Source organism: Fulmarus glacialis, unplaced genomic scaffold (assembly GCF_000690835.1).
Source record: "Fulmarus glacialis isolate BGI_N327 unplaced genomic scaffold, ASM69083v1 scaffold18280, whole genome shotgun sequence".
Lineage (NCBI taxonomy): Eukaryota > Metazoa > Chordata > Aves > Procellariiformes > Procellariidae > Fulmarus > Fulmarus glacialis.
Genome location: NW_009187320.1, coordinates 29,717 through 47,818, shown reverse-complemented (window position 1 = coordinate 47,818; position 18,102 = coordinate 29,717). Strand labels below are relative to the sequence as shown.

Sequence of the window (18,102 nt, the reverse complement as noted above, 5' to 3'; positions counted from 1 at the left end):
GAAGTTTACAGCATACCCGGAGAGGACAGTTCTGTAAAGGCTTATTTGGAGCTCCCTACCCCTTCTTCTTCTCAAGGGTCGTGGGGACCACTCACCTCTGTCAGGGTCTGCTGGAAGGAGTTTGTTTTCAGGGTTAAGTTGTTCGCAGGGAGCTGTGACCCATCCGTTAGCACCATGAGATGGGTGGTTGAGCACTGCGTGCTCCATGATCTGACAGTCGTGTAGCAGCACAGCTTTTGTACCACCCCAGAGAGCACGGATGGCAGAAACTTCTCAGCTTCAACAACCCTTAAAAATGGTATTTGAGAGGCATGAACTCTCATTTGCTGGCAGATAGCTGGGGTTTTTTAAAGTCTCGAAAGGATCTGCCAGTAACAATTTACAACTCCAACTAGGTTGATGCTGCGCTAATACCAAAACCAGATAATCCTCACCCAGGTTGCACTCAGCTAATTGCATTGTGCCATATTTGTAACACATGACATCATAGCGTATCTTTTCACAGTTTGCAAGACTGTGTGAGATGCCTTTGCAGTGTAATTAAATATGTCTTAACTCTCTCATTTCAGGCTAGAAATCTTCATACAGGAGAACTGGCTGCTGTAAAAATAATCAAGTTAGAGCCTGGTAAGTTTTACATTCTTTTCTGTATTTTTGAATTGCATTTTCATTTTTTCCTTATGTTTATTTTCACAAGGCTGTGAAGCTCCAGACAAAAGAAGTGTTGGGGTTTTTTGTAGTTTCAGCGGTTAGATGACAGGAAGCAGTACAGTATGTACCATTACTTTTGGCCACGTCCTGCTCACTATTTCCTTGTTTGTTCTTATCTGCCTTATCGATTGTTGCATAGAAAGATGTTGCAGTTACAGTGTGTTGTTAGTATAAAGAGAAGATTAAGTACAGATGGTAAATTGTGAGCTCTGAGACAGTAGGGAGCTGGTAGGCTGTGTGAGTTGAAAGGGGCAAGGGACCAGGCAGTGATGCTAATGCCCACCAAAGGTGTACTGGGAAAAAACAGAGCCCTGTGCTTTTTGATGTGTCATCTTTTTTCTAACCTGTGCTGAGGGAGGAAGATAGCTCATACTATCATTTCCCCATGCATTTTCGGCCACTCCTAAAAGCAGGGGACGCAGGAGAAGCTCACTTGCTGCCTGAGAGATTTGCTGAGCTGAAGCCTAATCCAAGTCCTGCGTAGAGAGTTGAAATCAGAAATTGTGTCCTGAGTGGAAATGAGGAGAGGAGCTTTTTATCTCCTCAGTCATACTCAGCCCCACCTGAGGATCTTGTATTTGTTCGAAGAAGTAATCTCTCATTACTTGGTCGCTGGCAAACCTTTCAAATCCCTCCTTAGTGTAGTCCTCTTCTGTATCTCTTTGCCACGTTAGTCTCCATGGTTGTGGTTTGCCTGAACTCCTGTGCTGTCCCTGTTCAGGGTCCTGGCTCTCTGGGACAGGGGATGAGGGAGGCTCCTCTTGTGAATGTGTGCTCATCCAGTGCTTGTGGAGTAACACATGTAGCTTATGAAGCAATTAAGGGACACTGAAAATTAGCGTACAGTCACAGAGCTACAAAGTAGTAGTATTTATGGAGACATGATGAGATAGCTTCCATGACTGGAGTGCTGCATGGAATGATGCAGGGAGTCTTTTAGGCAGGAAAAATGGAGGAAAATCTGGAAAGACACAGGACATAAGAGGGGCTGACAGAACTGAGTGTTTTTTAGTCTGGAGGTAAGAAGGCTGATAAGGGATCTAACCGCCATCCTCCACGATGGACTGGAAGAGGAGCTGGAGCCAAACTCTCGTCAGGAGTGCCCACCAAAGGGGTGAGAGCCAGCTGGCGCAGGCTGCACCAAGGGAGAGTCCAGCTGGACATGGGGAAGATTCTTCACTAGGAGAGTTTGTGCTCTGAGGCAGGGCCCAGGGAGGTGGTGGGATCTCTGTCCTTGAAGATTTTCTTAAGTTGACCGGGTAAGGCCCTGAGCAACACGACCTGACTCTGTGGTTAGCCCTGCTTGGAGCAGAAGGCTGGACCAGAGGCCTCTGGAGGTCCCTGCCAACCTGTCTCCTATGATTTGAGGTTGTGACAACCGGCACTGAAATGGCTCCGATCCCTAAACACCAGCATCTGTTCGTGACTGGACGGGTTAAAAGACTGTCATTTTGATGAGGAGCTCACAGTGTCAGTGTATTGCTAGCAAGTGAGGTGGATGTGCTGTCTTCCTCTTTCTTGCTTAAGAAAATACCTTGTGTCATTTGCTTGTCATTGCTTGGTTCTGTTCAGTCACTTGGGTCGAGAGGTATCATGGGTTCTTAAACACGAAGGGTTTGCTAATGTCTGTAGGTCCTTGACAAGCGGAAGGGCTGCCCTCTCTTCTCCTGGTCTCTCCAAACATGCATCCCTCAGGAACTGAGCCCTGAGCGATGTCTCAGTTGTTGTATTTTGTAGTTCCTCCAGCTTCATATTAAATCCGTATTTATATTAAATGTGAAAAGTATTTGAAAAATACTTTTTCAGAACTACGGTGCTTACCCAAGACATCTGACCAGCTTGAGCACTTGTACCTCTCCCATTGAGGACTCTCACCAGTGGTATATAATTGGAGAATCAGTCTTAGAAACCAAATGTGTTTAAATTTTTCTTTTAGCCGTATGAATAAAGTTTCAGAGGAGACTGTTTTTAAATAGTAAGTATGTTCATTTTTCATGAAAGTTTAGTATTGTCCAGCTGACTTCTAGGCCAGCTAAATTGTTCCAACATGTCTGTTACCCTTGAAGAATAATTTTCAAACCTTTGACAGGAGGATCAACTCTTAATGTGTGTGCCTCACCCCATAGTTCTTGGTTGTGAAATTCCAGATCAAAACTTTGAGGGAAGAGTGATAATGTCTTTACAGTTGGGTTTTTTTATCTTCCAAAAATTCCTTAACATTTGTTAAAAGATAACAATCTTGCATGGAATCTCTCAAATTTTTTTTTTTTTGCTATTTCAGCCACTTTGAAATGGTCAATCAACTATGCATGAATTTGGGTTAACTCACCAAAGTAGTTTTTACCAAAATAAAAATGGGGTGTGGGGGAAAAGGGCTGGGAACATTTCTAAAATGGAGTGCTTTTGTGGCTTCACTCCTTGTTTTCTTCCTCTCGAGCTAGATTATCAGGGAGACTGAAGTGCCGATTATAAAGTGGGAGAGGAAGGCAGCAGGAGTCCCCATCTATCACGTCGTTAGAGAATATAGGGGAAGAGGAGTTCAGATCCATCTTTGTCTTATTTACAATGAAGACCAGCAGTTGTGTCTCCCTCCTCATGGGATGTTGGTTTCCCTATTAACCTGTAAGGCATTCCAAGGTGGTTTTAAGGATTTCAGCTGAAACTTTTCATATACTTTTTTGCTTTTAGTATAAATTAAATGTGAATTGATTTAGACAGCACATGAGAGTGACTCTGTTGCCTTGTCTTCATGGTGATGGCTAGTCTCTTTTGTAAAGGGATCACAGAAAAACTAATTTGGGGTTTCCCACATCCAAGAAAAGTAGTTACCCTCTGGACTGCTTGATGTAAGATTTCTCATGAGCCTAGCTGTTCATTTCCAAGTGATTTTTTTATTATCCTTTTTAACAGTTAAAAGTTCCTGCAATCTGAACATTCTTTTTAGTTGGAAAAAATTGAAAAAATTCGGTCAATAAATGAAAATATAGGCTCAGCTTGATTCTTTAGCTTTTCTTTTCCTTCTTTCTTGAAGTTTCCACTGAAGTGTACCAGCGCAGGTAAACAAGGAAAGAGCAGCCAAGCTGTGCTGGTGGTGCCGCTGATTCCGTTGCAGCTCTCATCTTCTAGAGTCAGCAAGGTCTTCTGCAAATCCAGCTTCATGCACACAACACAGTTCAGATGTCAGTGGCTGCGGCTCAGTCTCTATTACATAAATGTCCTGAATTTCTGAACCTGCCTATTCACACCAGAATTAATGATCGTATGACCTAGGGAGTGGTGGTCATGGGCAAGACCTCGGGCATGGCCTTAACTCCCACCAGCATGACCTCTACAAGCCATTTTGACTCCTTCAGCAGTCCTTTCAATCCTCAGCTGTTTGATCTTGTTAGGCGGTAACCTCTTTGGAGCAGAACTGCCTATTGCCCTGTGATGATTTGATGCAGTGCATAGCGTGGGTTTTCCTCTTGTTTGGGGATTGCTTTTATGAGCTGAAAGGCAGCAATGGGCAGGATAGTTCTCTTGGCCCTTGGCATGCTTCGTCCCATCCCCATGCTACTGCGTCCCTTGTACCGGAATGTGCATTTAGGTGAAAGCAGATGAGGGGACGGAGCTCGCAGTGGGTTTGGAGGCAGCGGGTGCAGCGAACGGATCGCAGGCTCCGAGCAACAAGGAAATGTGGTTTTCTCTGCAAGATCTGTGAAACTCCTCATTGTATTAAGTTGTGTTTACATAGGTACAAAAAGCAACTGTACAAACTTACATGAGAGAAAAATACATGAAAAACTATTAAATACAAAGATCCCATCTATGACTGAGAAGTTTTTCTGAGCCATAAATCTCTGGAGGTGGGGAGGGTGTTTGGGGGAAGCATCCCTGTGTGGTCTGTTTTTAAATACTTCTTTGGCATCCTCCAAAAACACCAAAGAGGTGGTTTTGAAGGCTGAAGGTAGAAGAAGCGTGGCGAGGCTCAGGGGAGAAGCTAAAACCACTGCCTTTGGGTGATTGTGACTACTAACCTTTCCTTAACAAACCAGGGCTGGTTTTATGTACGTGGATTGCAGCGATAAGACTAATTAGGCAATGTTAAATGCAGTGGAAACCACAGTGGGGATCCCTCAGCCCCTGCTCAGCAGCACATGAAACGCTGTGGCCAGTGTTCGGGGCAGTGGTGCTGAGGAGAGCGAGCCGCTGCTGGGTTTATCTCCCAGCAGGTCTACAGTGGGGCAGAGCAATGCTTTAATGACGGAAAAAGGACGGTATTAACCTATTGCTAATGTAGTAAGAGGCTTCCTCGAGTGTTCATGTCGCTGCACCTGATCCAAATGAAGTAGGTGTATTTTTATTGTGAATTTGAAGAACTGCTTTGAAAACTGAACTGAAGCAGAGGCCAAATCCTCTGCCGTTAGAGGTGAGGGAAGAGCAGGAACCGCCGGAGGCTGAGCAACCCCTACCTTTGCTTGGTGCTGCCTAAGCACTACAGTGAAAAGTGCAAGGCTCTGGCCCAAAGTCACCACTACTGAGAATCCCATTTTAATTAGCACTGATGGCCATGTCTTACATGTTTCATTATGTTGTTGGTCCGACTTGCCACAGGGAAGTGATTTCTTCTAGGGTTTTTTTGTTTGGTTTTTTTTAATACATCTTCTTCTAAATATTGCCAGCCTGATCTCCATCCATGGCGTGTACACCCACAGCCTCTTGGCAGAGATCTTGTTGCGGGTTTGTTTTGTTTTTAAGGAGGGTTCACAGGATTTGTTTACTTACTTATTTCTTTGTAGTTCTCTGGGATGTCTGCTGCCTCTGCAGGGTGGCTGGACTGTGCAGCAGCTTACTGTCTTCGCAGGAAGGCATGGCTGTTTAAAATCTTCCAGATCAAAAAAAAAAAAAAGTAAATCAGCTGCTCCCTGCTTCAATGTTCTGACTAATTTTAAGGGTTTTGAATAGCTTTGTAGGACTGTTCTTGCAGAGCACCATCAATTCCTGGACCAGGCCGGTGTCAGAAGCTGTTGCAGCTAGCTGTGGTGGTCCCCCGGGGAGTGCAGCCTCTCTAAGCACCAGCACAAGCTTCTGTCGGACCGTAGGGCACAACTACAAAAAGATTGGTAATGAATGCCGTAAGTTAGTCATGAGAGAAAAAGGCTTGTGAGTTATATACGGCATCTTCTGGAGAGGAGGAGGAGGTGGCTCATAGATAGGAATTAATTAGCAGATGGAAAAATAAGAGCTCCAAACTCAACACTTGATTAATACAGAGACGGGGGAATTGGGAACAGAAGACAAAAGACTCTGAAGCAAAGAGTGCCCCAGAGGAGGTGAGGAATGCGTTGAATTAAAGCTGCAAGAAACTGCACACAATAAGATGGCAGTATTTTGGGAGACCTAGCAAAACTGCTGAAATGGCGGGTGGGAATGAATTGTGGTTTGTTCGTGTTACTCACTACTGCAGGTAGTGAGTGAGTTCGTAGGTAAAGAGACTCCAACGTGCAGCCGAGACCTCAACATGAATACCTATTTTATTTCATCTGCTATTACCTTCCTTTGTCTGTTCTCCAGACAAAGGAAATAAACTCTCTACTTAGAAGGTTACTGTCATTAATCTATTTGAATTTTTGGGCAGTACGCTAGATCTGCTACCACAGTTACTTAAGCTGTGCTGCTAAAATCAAAATAGACAGTGTTTTTCACTTTTTTTTGGCATAGACTTTGGAGAGCATTAGGCAAAAGTATTATGGCACGCTAATGACATTTCCCAGCATTCACTGAGTGCAAATGCTTCAAATAATTTGGGAGCCAATTCTATTTCAGAAACTAATCCAACTGTACTCAGCAGCGTAGAAGCCAAAACCATCTGAAACACTAAAGCCACTTCCTTCTATGGGTTTAGCAGATGAATTGAGAGGGGAGTCAATACAAAGAGGTAACTATTTGCCAGTGTAGTTTTCTGCCGCTGAACTTTCTCCCTGGGAAAATGTAATATACAAAATATTTTAAAATTTACTAATGTCTATTGTAAATACTGCTGTAATGATAAACAGTGCCCTCAGAGACCTTTGACACTCTGAGGGCTGGCAGTAATCTTTCATGCTCTGTATCTTTTGCAAGGTTACAGAGGAATCTCATTGCTGGTTTTCGTTTGGTCCAATGTTTGTGCTTTCCTTGTGAGATTCCTGTGAAGGCCAGAAGTAGCCAGTTACCTATTTCAGGTTGGTAGGTAGAACTGTTCAAGTGACTTTGTACAAGGGAAAATAGTCATCCAAAGGTGTGTGGTACTGTGCTCAGTACATTCAAATCCAGGTCTGGTTCGTTACATTTGGTGTGTATCTCGTGGTTCAGATGGGGAGGTTCATATTCCGCATAGGAACACAGCCGTGGGGCTGAGTCAGGCTGCGATGGGGGTTTGTCCTCTCTGGACCACGACTGCAGCACAGCGGAGCTGCGCTGTCAGTCCAGGGTGCGTTAGGGACTGGAGAAGGGTAATGCAGCAATGCAGCCTTATTCTTTGTGTAATAAATTCCTTAGAGATGCTCTGAGCTATGGAGAAGAACAAGCCTGAGCCTTATTTAAACTAAGCCTGCAGGGGTTGAACCGTTGTTGGCAGCGCCTGGGGTTGAAGAAATACGAAAATAACTTCTTAGTGCCGCTTACACCTTCACAGCCTTGTGTTGTGTAACCTGGCTTGGGATCGTGTCCTTTGTGCATGGTGGTTTAAACAGACACAGGTTTTATGCGCTGAACAGTGGCTGGTCAGACACTGCTGGAAGCCCTTGCTCCTGATTCCTCTGCTCCTTTCCTGGCTGTCACCTCCCGTGGCATCGGGCTGGCATCACTATAGCCTGGGGGACACCAACACCGTTTTGTTGGGAGAGTTGGGCGTGCAGCTCATTACACTGCCGCTGCATCTGTCTAGGAATTAGCTAGAGCTGAATGCCTGAGCTTCCAAGTGTGCCAGTGCTCTTAAAGCCTGGACGTTGCCTTGTGCCGTGCCATGTCCCGGGTGGTACTGCCGCAGGCTCGCACAGCTGCTCAGCCTGCCTGTGGAGCGTACACAAAGCAAAACAGAAACAGCGTGGTCTTCTAATGTAGAGTGCACGGCATTTTAATTAAACTTAACTTCTTGAAACCTGGTCTAATTTTACTTTGCATACTTCTAGTGCATTTATGATCTGCTATTCTTCTTTCAGAAATGTATGTATCCAGAGTGGGTGAGCTCATGTTTCCATGTAGTGTTTCACTTACAACATAGAGTTTCTTGGATGAAGAAGGCCAGCAGAAGGGGTTGTGGTGGGGGAAGGAGGTGTTAGGAGTGGGAAAGAAGCTGAAAGATCACACATTTTAGTTGGAAGGTAAGGCAGAGCGTGACACTTGGGGTGAAGGCAGGTTGCGAAGGGGTAAATTGGGAGGACACATCATTTGACAAAGTACATGAAAAATAGCAATAGTAAGATGGCAGAGGTGAGAAGGGAGAGTAAATATGGGATCATGAAAGGCTGAAATGTACAACAGTAAGTAGATAAGGCAAGGAGAGAAGAAAAGAGATGAAAGTGTTAAGGAATAGGAATATAGATTATATGTTGAGATGGCTGCTCAAAAATAGGATCCAAGCAGAGCAGAAGAGAACGTACATGGGGAAGTTGATTCTGGTGTTAGACCAGTCACTCCAAACACTTGTGTGCTACTTATTGCAGAGCTCGTGCTGCTGTGGCAGCGCATTGCCATCAGCAATATTCTGTATCAATCGAGAGATAATCAGTACCATCAGTGGTTAGCAGTTGGCAGCTAGATGCCTGGCAATAAAATTTGCTGGTGGAAACATCATTGTTTCCAAATAGCTGTTTCCTGCTTGGAATCAAGTTTCTGAGCTTCAAGTTTGGGGAATTTAAATTCTTTCTGTCAGACTGCAGGTTTCCTTGAATCCTGAGAAAAGAAGTATGGATAAAACAGCTCAGATGCTTGAGTGCAGTTTAAATTATTCCCCTTCTTAAAGATGTGAAACTTCAAAAGGATTGTTCTCAGTTTTCAAAATGGTTGGTAAAGAGCAATGCAGGTCTGCAGAGTGGTGAAGAAAGCAGGAGTTTTGTATGTGTCAGAGCTACGGTTTGGGATGCTACAGTAATGCCTTGCATCCTCTCCACCTCCCCCAAAATATTTTGGGGCTGTTGTTCAGTTGTATTGTGTGTCAAGCTATCTAAATGGGGATTGGAAAATGTCTCGGGAGTTAAACTTGATGAGGATAGAGGGGAAAGACTGGCAGCAAAACTCCAATCTAAGCAAAAACCTGTGTTTTGGGAAAGCCATCCCTTTCATCAGCAGAGACTGAACCCTCACGAGGTTGAGGAAAGTGATTTGGAGTGAGTGACTGAGAACTGGGGAGCATGGGGATGTCTGGAAGTCAATGCAGAGGAGCTGATGACCTGTGGATATTGCTTGGCTGTGGAGTTTGTGTAATGGGGTGAAAGTTTTCTGCAAAGTTGTCACTCCTGTGGGGCTTTCTCTCCTTGTTCAGGAACTCAGGTTGTTGAAATAAAAAACATTTTAGGAATGGTCCCAGCAGAGGCAATAGTTGCTTTTGCTAACTCAAGAGGCGGGCATCTCTTGGTGAGTTTTGCGAATACAGTGAGAGCGTTTGGGCTCATCAGCGATGGTGTGACCCTGCTCTTCATCCTTCAGCGTCCCGCACAGCAGTGTCCACCCAGTCCTGTTGCTAAACGGCATCTCGCTTCTAAATAACAAATGTTAATTATAGTGTTAAAAATCCCAGGTCTGCAAAGTATCTACAGTCAAGCTCCCCAGAGAGGCTGGGCGGGTAGGCTTTGGAGTGCACGTCACATCTCCTGCCAGGCAGCCTGACGTGTCCGTCTGGTGTGTTGGGGCCCGTGAGGACTGCATGCTGAGGGCACTAGCTCGGGGCAGGAGTGCTGGCAGGCTGGCTGGCACCTTGAAGATATGGCCTCTTAATAAGTGCTTCTATCCCACCCTTTGGTGACACCATGAATGTCTCCGAATGCCGTCAGTTCCCTCCTCCCAGTTGCGTGCGAGCCCTGGACGCTGCATGCCCGTCCCTCCCTCTGTTCCCGCACAGCATCAGCCCTGTGATGCAGCACTGAAGTAATGCAGAATGAACCGATTTAAAACAGTAACTATGAATTTCTCCCCTGAGGAGCCTTTTGGACAATAAAGTGATTCACAGCTGACCCAGGAGGAGTTGTGAAAAGTGGCCCTGGCTCTTTTTGCAGGATGGGACCACTCAAAGCAGTCGGTGGAGCACATGAAAATACGACCAGGAGTAAACTTGCTTAAAAACCATCAAGCTCAGGCATGCTCAGAAGACCTAATAGCGCTGTGTGATAGGCACTAGAGCCATCAGAGCCTTCCCATGCTGCAGAGCGGGGTGTGTGGATCCAGCATACACATGCTCTCCATCTAGGACAACTTGGCAGGACATCTATACGTGCCAGTTCCACGTAGGTGAGAAGTAGTGTCTGCAAGTAGAATAATTCACTAGTGTTAATGGGCTGTCAGTTTTCTTGATGATCTCCCATTTAAATACGGATTTATTTTGCATTTACCAGGCCTTACCTTGCTTAGCTTCTGAAATCTGATCTGATCGCATCACACGATGATACGGCTGCAATTTTCAGCAGTCTCCTCCCTGCCAGCTGTGCTGGAGAACAAGCAGCTGGTTGTGCCAAGCAGAGCAGCCTCGACCACGGGCTGTGATCGGAGGAGAATATTCCATTGTAATGCTCTATTGTGTCCTGTGTGTCTCGCTGCAGAGGTAAAATTACATAATAGTAGCAAGCTGCAGTGACTCACCACGCTGCTTGTGTGATTTACAGCAGCTCCCTAAACGACGTTTTTGCTCAGCATGCCACATAACCCATAATTGCAAACATGTGAGTAGACAAAAAGTACATTTTTCCAATTCCGTGTTATTTAGCATCAAGCAATCTCTGATGACTAAAACAGATGAAAATCTCTTTGTATGGATATATCGTCACCTTTGATCTAATTCTTTTTATCTTGCTGCCTCCCTCTCAATGAAGTATTTTCTGCAAATTCTTTGTCTTACTGTCTTCTTTTTTTTCATGCTATCCAAGGATATTTAATTTTTGCCCTATTCCAGTGTCTCTTGCCAAGATTAATACTCCAGCTGCCTGGAAACTCTGAATTCCTTTGTTTTGAATTCATTCTTGTCGTCTTTGAACGACTATACAGCTTCTCTCCTATCTCTGTGTCTGATCTTCAAGAATCATTTTCTACATATTTTAGCCAAACTTTTCTCATGGATACTACTCCTCTTCATCCCATCTGTTTGCTACTTTTCTGTCAGCTCCCTGTCTATATTCAGCTTGCACCCCCCTTTCCTCTTCCAAATCTTTTTTTTGTCCTTTTTCTGTAGGTAACCCCATTTTTTGCATAGATTCTCCATTTATTAATTGCAAATCAAGAGATCATCTTTTCTGTCTTCCTCTACTACAGGCAGGATCAGCCTAAGTCACTCCTGATGGGTACTTTTTGAGTGTTTTCTCCATTTTTTTCACTGGTGGGAAATTTCACAGCTTCCCATGCTTTTGGGTTCAGTGCTGCGATGTTACTCCGGTAGGAAAAGCTTTTCATCTGTACAGGGAATGTAGGTTAAGGCAATTTAAGCCCATTGCTAATTGTCCTATCATAAAACTGGAGAATGGATTATCCCTTCTCCCCCCTTCCCTGATATCTTTTATGTGCAGGAAGGTTGTTATCTTTTCTACTGTCAGTCTTTTTCTAGCCCAAATCACCGTATTTCCTTCAATTTTTCCCCATTAGCCACGGTTCCTAGAACTGACATTCCTGTTGCTCCACGCTAGGCAGCCCAGTCGATGTGCTATCGACAGGCAATTCCGGCTGCTGCCTGCAAGTTTTTCCTGTTACAGGAAAGCTTCTTGATCATGATTTTCACATGTGACAGTATCTGGCTGTTCTGAAATGCTGCTTCTGACAAATCAAAGATTGCTTGATTTGAAGATGGCAGTTCAAGACGAGAGCATGGATATTTGGCATTCGATACTCTGAACTCATGGACAGCTAGTAGCGTTAGAGACAGACAGTACCTTCTTTGGTGTGGGGTGGGAGGCTTTTGCCTTAAAACTTGCTTAGATTTGATTTTCTTGAAAAACTTCCGTAGTTTTAAAGTGCTCCAGTTAGTTATCAGTGAGCATTCAACAATTTCCCTTAGGAAGTTTGTCAGAGAAATGGGAGGAATTAATCCATCTGATTTGAACTCAAAAATCCTTTGTTCATAGTTATCACTTACGGGCAGGGTGCATGAGTTCAAGCAAAGTTGTAGCTGAAAGGTAGCCCGTAAAGCAAGCACAGTGTGAAATCTGTGCTAAATTTATGGAAATCATGTTACCTTTTCTTTTTTTCATTATTAAAAAAAAAAAAAATTACTTATGTTTAAAAAAAGACTCTTGACATTTGAAACTCTTCTACTAATGTTTTCCTGCCCCGGTGAAGTGTTTCTCCACACAATTCAATTTCAAGAAGCCCTTGAGGATTTACTGAAATCAGTCAGGTCTCTATTCATACAAGTGTGTTCCCTTCTACCCTTGTATTTCGTAGTTATTTTCTTAAGTAAAAGTCTGCTAATCATTGAGACATAAAGGCTGTGATCATTTGGAAATCGTTATACCAAATTGGCACTTCTTTTGCTATATCTGTAAACATCATCTACGTACCGGTGTATGTATGGAGAGCGGGGGTTTCCAAAGGGATTGTAAATGCCGTGGGGCTGTACATCAGTACTGGCCGCTGTGGGTCCTGCGGGTGCCAGTGACACTGTTGCTCAGGGAAGTTGCTTCAAAGCATAGCAAATAAAACCATCTATTTTTAAAGGGCTATTAAGAATATTAGCTATGCTGTTACTCGTTAAATGAACACGTGAAGAATCCAAAGAGAATTTACAGCAGTGCTTGAGACCTCTTGGACGTGTCAAAATCATACAAATTAAGGGGGGCAGTACAAAGCAGTACGTGTTTTCTGGGTTGCACATCCCTGACTTTGAGAGTAGGAGACAACTTTTACTAGTGAAACTTAAAACAAAAATAAACATACAAAGCAATTTTTTCCTTGAGAGAACATGATATCTACCATACTGTCTGGAGCAGGATTGTATCTAAAACCTAAAACCTTTATCTAAATTCTAGTCTTTCGTGTCTTGCGAGCTGTTACAGAAGTTTTGTTCATGCCAAAGGAAGAATAAAGGTAGTAATGTATATGTATGCACGATCACAAAGCAGGCACACGTCTAGGATGGCCTAATAGGCTGATTTTTGCAATGTTGCTCTTCAGAGGGAGGCTGTCAGGCCGTGCTGATGTTATTTGATGTGTCACTGCTGTTCAGGCTGATCCTCCGAAGCCAGCTGATACGTGCCTCTGTAGGAGCCCCGGCGCTGGGCTGGGTGTGAGCCTGCCCCAAGCTTCAGGGAGGCAGAGCTGCGGTGTTTGAGCTCTAGATTTTGGGGAGAACATCCTCTGTTTGGAAATTCTCTCAATGGGATTTAATAAAAGTATACCAGTGTTTTTCCTAGCTCTCAGATAGTTTAGTTTGCTTCATTGCATCTATAATTTTTTTTTTTTTTTTTTAATTTATGACAGCTTTTAACCTTTTAAAGAGTCAGAAACATACTAGGCTATTGCTCTGGCCATAATATATTTTTCAGTAGATTTTTTTTTTTTTTTTTTGCAAAGGATATTTAGGATGTGCAAATGTGCTTATGTAGCTGTCCTTATCCAAAAATGCACTCACAACAAGGCAGTCCGTGTTGAGGACTCTGTGCTTCTCTTCTGAGTCAGCGGTGGCTGAGTGGGCGTGCAGGCCATATGCTCTATCAGAGTCGTTTTGAAATGAAATACTTTTAATAAAAAGCCTATGGTATGTGATCTCTTCTGGTTTCAGGCAGGAGACTCTGGAATTAGTTTGCAGAGATTTTTCCTTCTGTCGCTGGGACCCTTGTGCTGTGAGCACCGTGTCCCCATAAAGCCGAATCGGCTCCAGCTGGGGCTATCTGTCGGCTATAGAGGGGCTGCTCCGGAGTTTTCTCATGTGCTCCCCATCCTACCATGGGATCCCTTTGTTTCTTTTTCAAAGCACTCTCGGTGCGTGCTGAGCTGTCTTAACTGATGGATCATGTTCAGGCCACCAGGCCAGCACTTCTCTGTTGGTCTTCAAGAAATATTGGTGTCTCATGCAAAGCATGTAGTAAATAATGGAAACTGAAAGGATGGTGTATGTAGGTAACTCTTGCTGAACAGGCTGGTGTGCTGGAAAGCCCTCGTGAAGGGCTTAGCAATTATCCAGGTCTATGGCTTGTTTTTATGAGTTATGTGCATACCTTCAGATCTCTTTGAATGTTCAGTTGTGTGTGATGTAACTGTGGCTGCTTCCTGTTTTTCAGGAGATGACTTTTCGTTGATACAGCAAGAAATATATATGGTTAAAGAATGCAAACATTGCAACATAGTCGCCTATTTTGGGAGCTATCTCAGGTAAACCCTACTTTTTAGACCTGCATTTCTGCTGGTTCTTTCCTAAGACAATGCTCGGTCTGGTTTAATACTTATATCCTCTCTCAATGTTCTTCTCTAGGTTGAATTCCCTTTGGTTCCCAGTTGGCTTTTAAAAAAAAAAAAGAGAGAAAAGTGACTAATACTTTGTTTTCTCTGCTGGCCAAAAGGCCGGAACATTTTTATCACTAGGAATAGAAAGAAATTTTTCCCCTAGAGACTCTTGCAACATATCCAATCTTACTCACTTGCGGGGCAGATTTTAAACATTTATCACTAATATAAAACTAGCTCATTATTTATCTAGAGCAGAATTGCTTTTAGATATTTTCTTTAATGGTAGTCTTGTGTGCTGTGGAAGTATAGCCAGTGAGTTGTAAGAGCAAGACACTAAATCTGAGCTGCTGGTAATAACATTTTTCATAATTCTGGTGTAACAGATGCGACATACTGAGAGGCAGAAACAAGGTGATGCCAGCTGGCTGCATCTTCAAGTGCACACGTTAAATGTTATACAGAAAGCTGGGGAATATTTTCCATTTCTGTGGAACTCTGCCATTTATTAGTTGGCTCTGTGGGAATATATATCACCACTTCACCTGTTTGGTCTTTTTCTACAAGGCTTCATCTTTAGATTTCTTGGAGGGCTGCATTTTTTAAGTCATCTTAAGTACAGCCCACATGGACTTCAGCTGGGACAAAATGGCTAAATTTCTAAATCCCCAGCACCCTTTTTGGAGGCCATGAAGAGTTGTTTAGATATAATTAGGTAATTTCAATTTAACACACTAAACTCACAGTTTCAGTCTTATCTGATGTAATCTTGCTGATAGCAGATAAACCTGAGGTGTTTCTTCTGCATGTTCTTTATTGCAATTAGGTCAGAGTTAAAGCAACACCTTTTAAGTCTGATAACGTTTAGAGACTTCTCAGTGACTTTGGCGTAAAATTTTCTTGTTGATAGGTGAGAGTTTATATTCAGATTATTAATAACATGTAAAACGTGTAACTGCTAGTCATGTATCAGAATGTGTATTTTTAACAAAGAGTCATCAAGACCAATAGAAAATACTTTAAATAATCATTATTAACTCTGTTCTGTATACAGATCAATCAGCTTCTGATGCCTGTGTTTTAACTTTCTTTTGATAGCCGAGAGAAGCTGTGGATATGCATGGAATACTGCGGTGGAGGATCCCTCCAAGATATTTACCATGGTACTTTGAAACTTATTTGTACCTTTTGGAAGCTTTCTGCAAAGAAGAAAAATAAATGACAAGCAAACTAATGCGGAATGGTTGGTACTGGCCAGGCACTGCACATGTTTTTTCTTAGGGCATGAACAGTGTTTTTTGGCTACGGTCAACAGATTTTGTTGAGAGCATTTCTCAAATATGGTGACCGTCATTTTGGGCTAATACCCTGTCGTTCTAGGGCGGAACATGCTTTATTTTTTAATCATCACACTGTTTATTTTTCTCCATGATGCTTAGGGGGTTGACCCAAAGAGCTTGAGTTATTCCAGTGGAGAGCTCTTCAGTAGCTGCGGTTGCTGTACACTGGGAGCTCACCTGTGTCTTGGCTTCTCTCAGCCCGTGTCTCTGAATGCCATATGCAGAAGCATGTTAATCTGCTTTCTGAAGGGGTGGAAAAAAGACCTCGAAAAAAGTTCATGACCAGAAATCATGCTAATTGGATATGAAGACTGTACATGGTGTGAGGAAGCAGTTTTTACTGGGAGATCTGTACATTTGATCTTTAAAGGGTAGAAATGACTTGTTATTTTTGCTCCTGTGCAGTACTGTACCACTCTTTTATTAATATTTTCCTCTCTGAGGTTTCATCTAGAGTTGTTGATTCTGTAGAAGGATTACGGTTGGACTTGATGATCTTAGAGGTGTCTTCCAACCTTAATGATTCTATGATTCTGTGATTTATTGGAGTTGTTGGAAAAGCAGTCTGGGGACTTGCTCTGCCTTTAAATGATAACATGGAGTTTTCGAATACCAGAGCTCTTTTTGCTTTATTTTTCAGCCAGTTAGTACACATAGCTTTAAAACAATTAAAAGTCTCATAGGCACCTAGTATAGAACATTGCCATTTCTAATATTAAAAAATTAGCAAAAGTCACTTTTATTGTTTTTTACCTTCCTCGGAATACAGGATGTTACATTACTATGAAGTCACTTGTAAAACGATAATTAGATTTCTGTCAAAACAGGTTTTCTTCTCGCTGTGGGTATTGTCTTCTGTTATTGTGCTGGTTTTTTTACAGAAGGCCTTTCTGTAAAAGAAGCAAACAAAACCCTCTTTTCAGCTGAATGTAAAATACAGTTCATGTAAAATTGGTCTTTAACTTTTGCATGGAGATACCACTTTTTGGCTGCTTCACAATGTTATTTGTGTATTGTGTATTGTAGACTTACGCACTTTTTAATGTTTGTTTTCAGTAACAGGACCTCTGTCAGAGTTACAAATTGCATATGTATGCAGAGAAACTTTACAGGTACTGTAATTCTGCAGGTATACGATAAAGTGTTTGCTCCCTGTATAGAAAGTAGATACAGAAGATGATTTCAGAAAGCGCTGCATTACCATCACTTATATTTGTAAGCATTGGGAACGTGGCTGAAACCAATTTACCAGGGTTAATCTGTTAGTTTCCATATTGTAAATAAAAATTAGCAAGAAACTCCAGTAACGTAGTGCAAATATTTGCTTAAAATCATTGTCAGAGCAGTGCCGCTTCTCTGCTGTAATTTGCAAAGGAGTTTACACAAGAGTAGGCGTCTCTGTGGATCCCGTTGCAGGACTAAAATGCTGAACCTCAGTCCTGCTCTTGTTTCTTCGGTGAGCCTGTTGGTTTCAGGGAAACTGTGGAAGACAGATCTGTGCAGGTTGTGACCATGGTGTTGCCTGGGCAATTTTCATCCATTGTTCTAACACAGTGATTCAGTGCAGCAGTTGTTTAGGACAAATTTTTGAATCTCGTTGCAGAAAACAGCTAATACCTAGTAAGCAAGGGTAAGTAGCTGAGTAATGGAGGAAAAAAAAAAAAGGCATATTTTAAACTGCCTGCTTGATCTGTGGCAGTAAATTCTGTTAATTTGTAGAGGAAAAATACTGCAACCAGATGACTAAAATTCTCTTTCATTTTGTGATTGCTAATAACTGTAGAAATACAAGGTAAGATGATGTAGGCAGCTTGTTCCTTAAAGGAACTTTTCTTTCCCTGCTCCATGAATAATTTCGTGAGAGAATCATGGGGGTGCACACCTTTCCCTGAAGCGGTGGCTGAACTGGTCACTGCCAGAGGCAGGGGTGTAGACCCGTGAACTAATCAGCTTGGCGGTTCTGTTCCTGATCACTTCTTACTGCAGGGACTCATATTGCTGAAAAGGCAGCTTAAAGGCTAAACACCTGCTTGTTGAAACCTTCAGGACTTCAAAAATACAGTTAATTTTAATGAAGGGAAAAGGTGATGTATCTTGAGGTTTGTTTTGAAAATACACATATATCTATGTAAAATGTTACACCATGACTGGTTTAAAGAGTCTTCACATGTATTGGCTGGAGCTGGGAGAGATGAGGAACAGAATCCAGCATACCTCTTATCTGCAAATCTCAAATTTTTCCACTTTCAAATAAAATACATTGAGTAATTTAAATGTATTAAATGGACTGGCTTTGTAGTATGTTAACAAATGGCAAAATGACGCATTGTGTCTCTCTTTATTTCCAGGGTCTTGCTTATTTGCATATGAAGGGCAAAATGCATAGAGATATAAAGGTAACTTGGAACTTTAAGAAACTTACCTTAAACTTTCTAGTGCAGAAGAATATTCC

General features: G+C 42.7%; 1 protein-coding gene across 2 annotated transcripts in view; it reads left to right on the top strand.

The window, feature by feature from the left end:
- Window positions 1-575: 575 nt before the first annotated feature.
- MAP4K5 (mitogen-activated protein kinase kinase kinase kinase 5) overlaps window positions 576-18,102 on the top strand; it is a 46,340-nt gene continuing 28,813 nt past the window's right edge. Inside the window, exons 1-5 of one of the 2 annotated variants that reach the window (XM_009574802.1) lie at window positions 576-627; window positions 14,148-14,238; window positions 15,409-15,473; window positions 16,707-16,762; window positions 17,999-18,046. In XM_009574802.1, the coding sequence (XP_009573097.1) occupies window positions 14,183-14,238; window positions 15,409-15,473; window positions 16,707-16,762; window positions 17,999-18,046 (225 nt within the window). In that variant the 5' untranslated portion in view covers window positions 576-627; window positions 14,148-14,182. Of the gene's footprint in view, window positions 628-12,686; window positions 12,706-14,147; window positions 14,239-15,408; window positions 15,474-16,706; window positions 16,763-17,998; window positions 18,047-18,102 lie in introns of those variants that run through there. The other variant, XM_009574810.1, reaches the window with a different exon arrangement.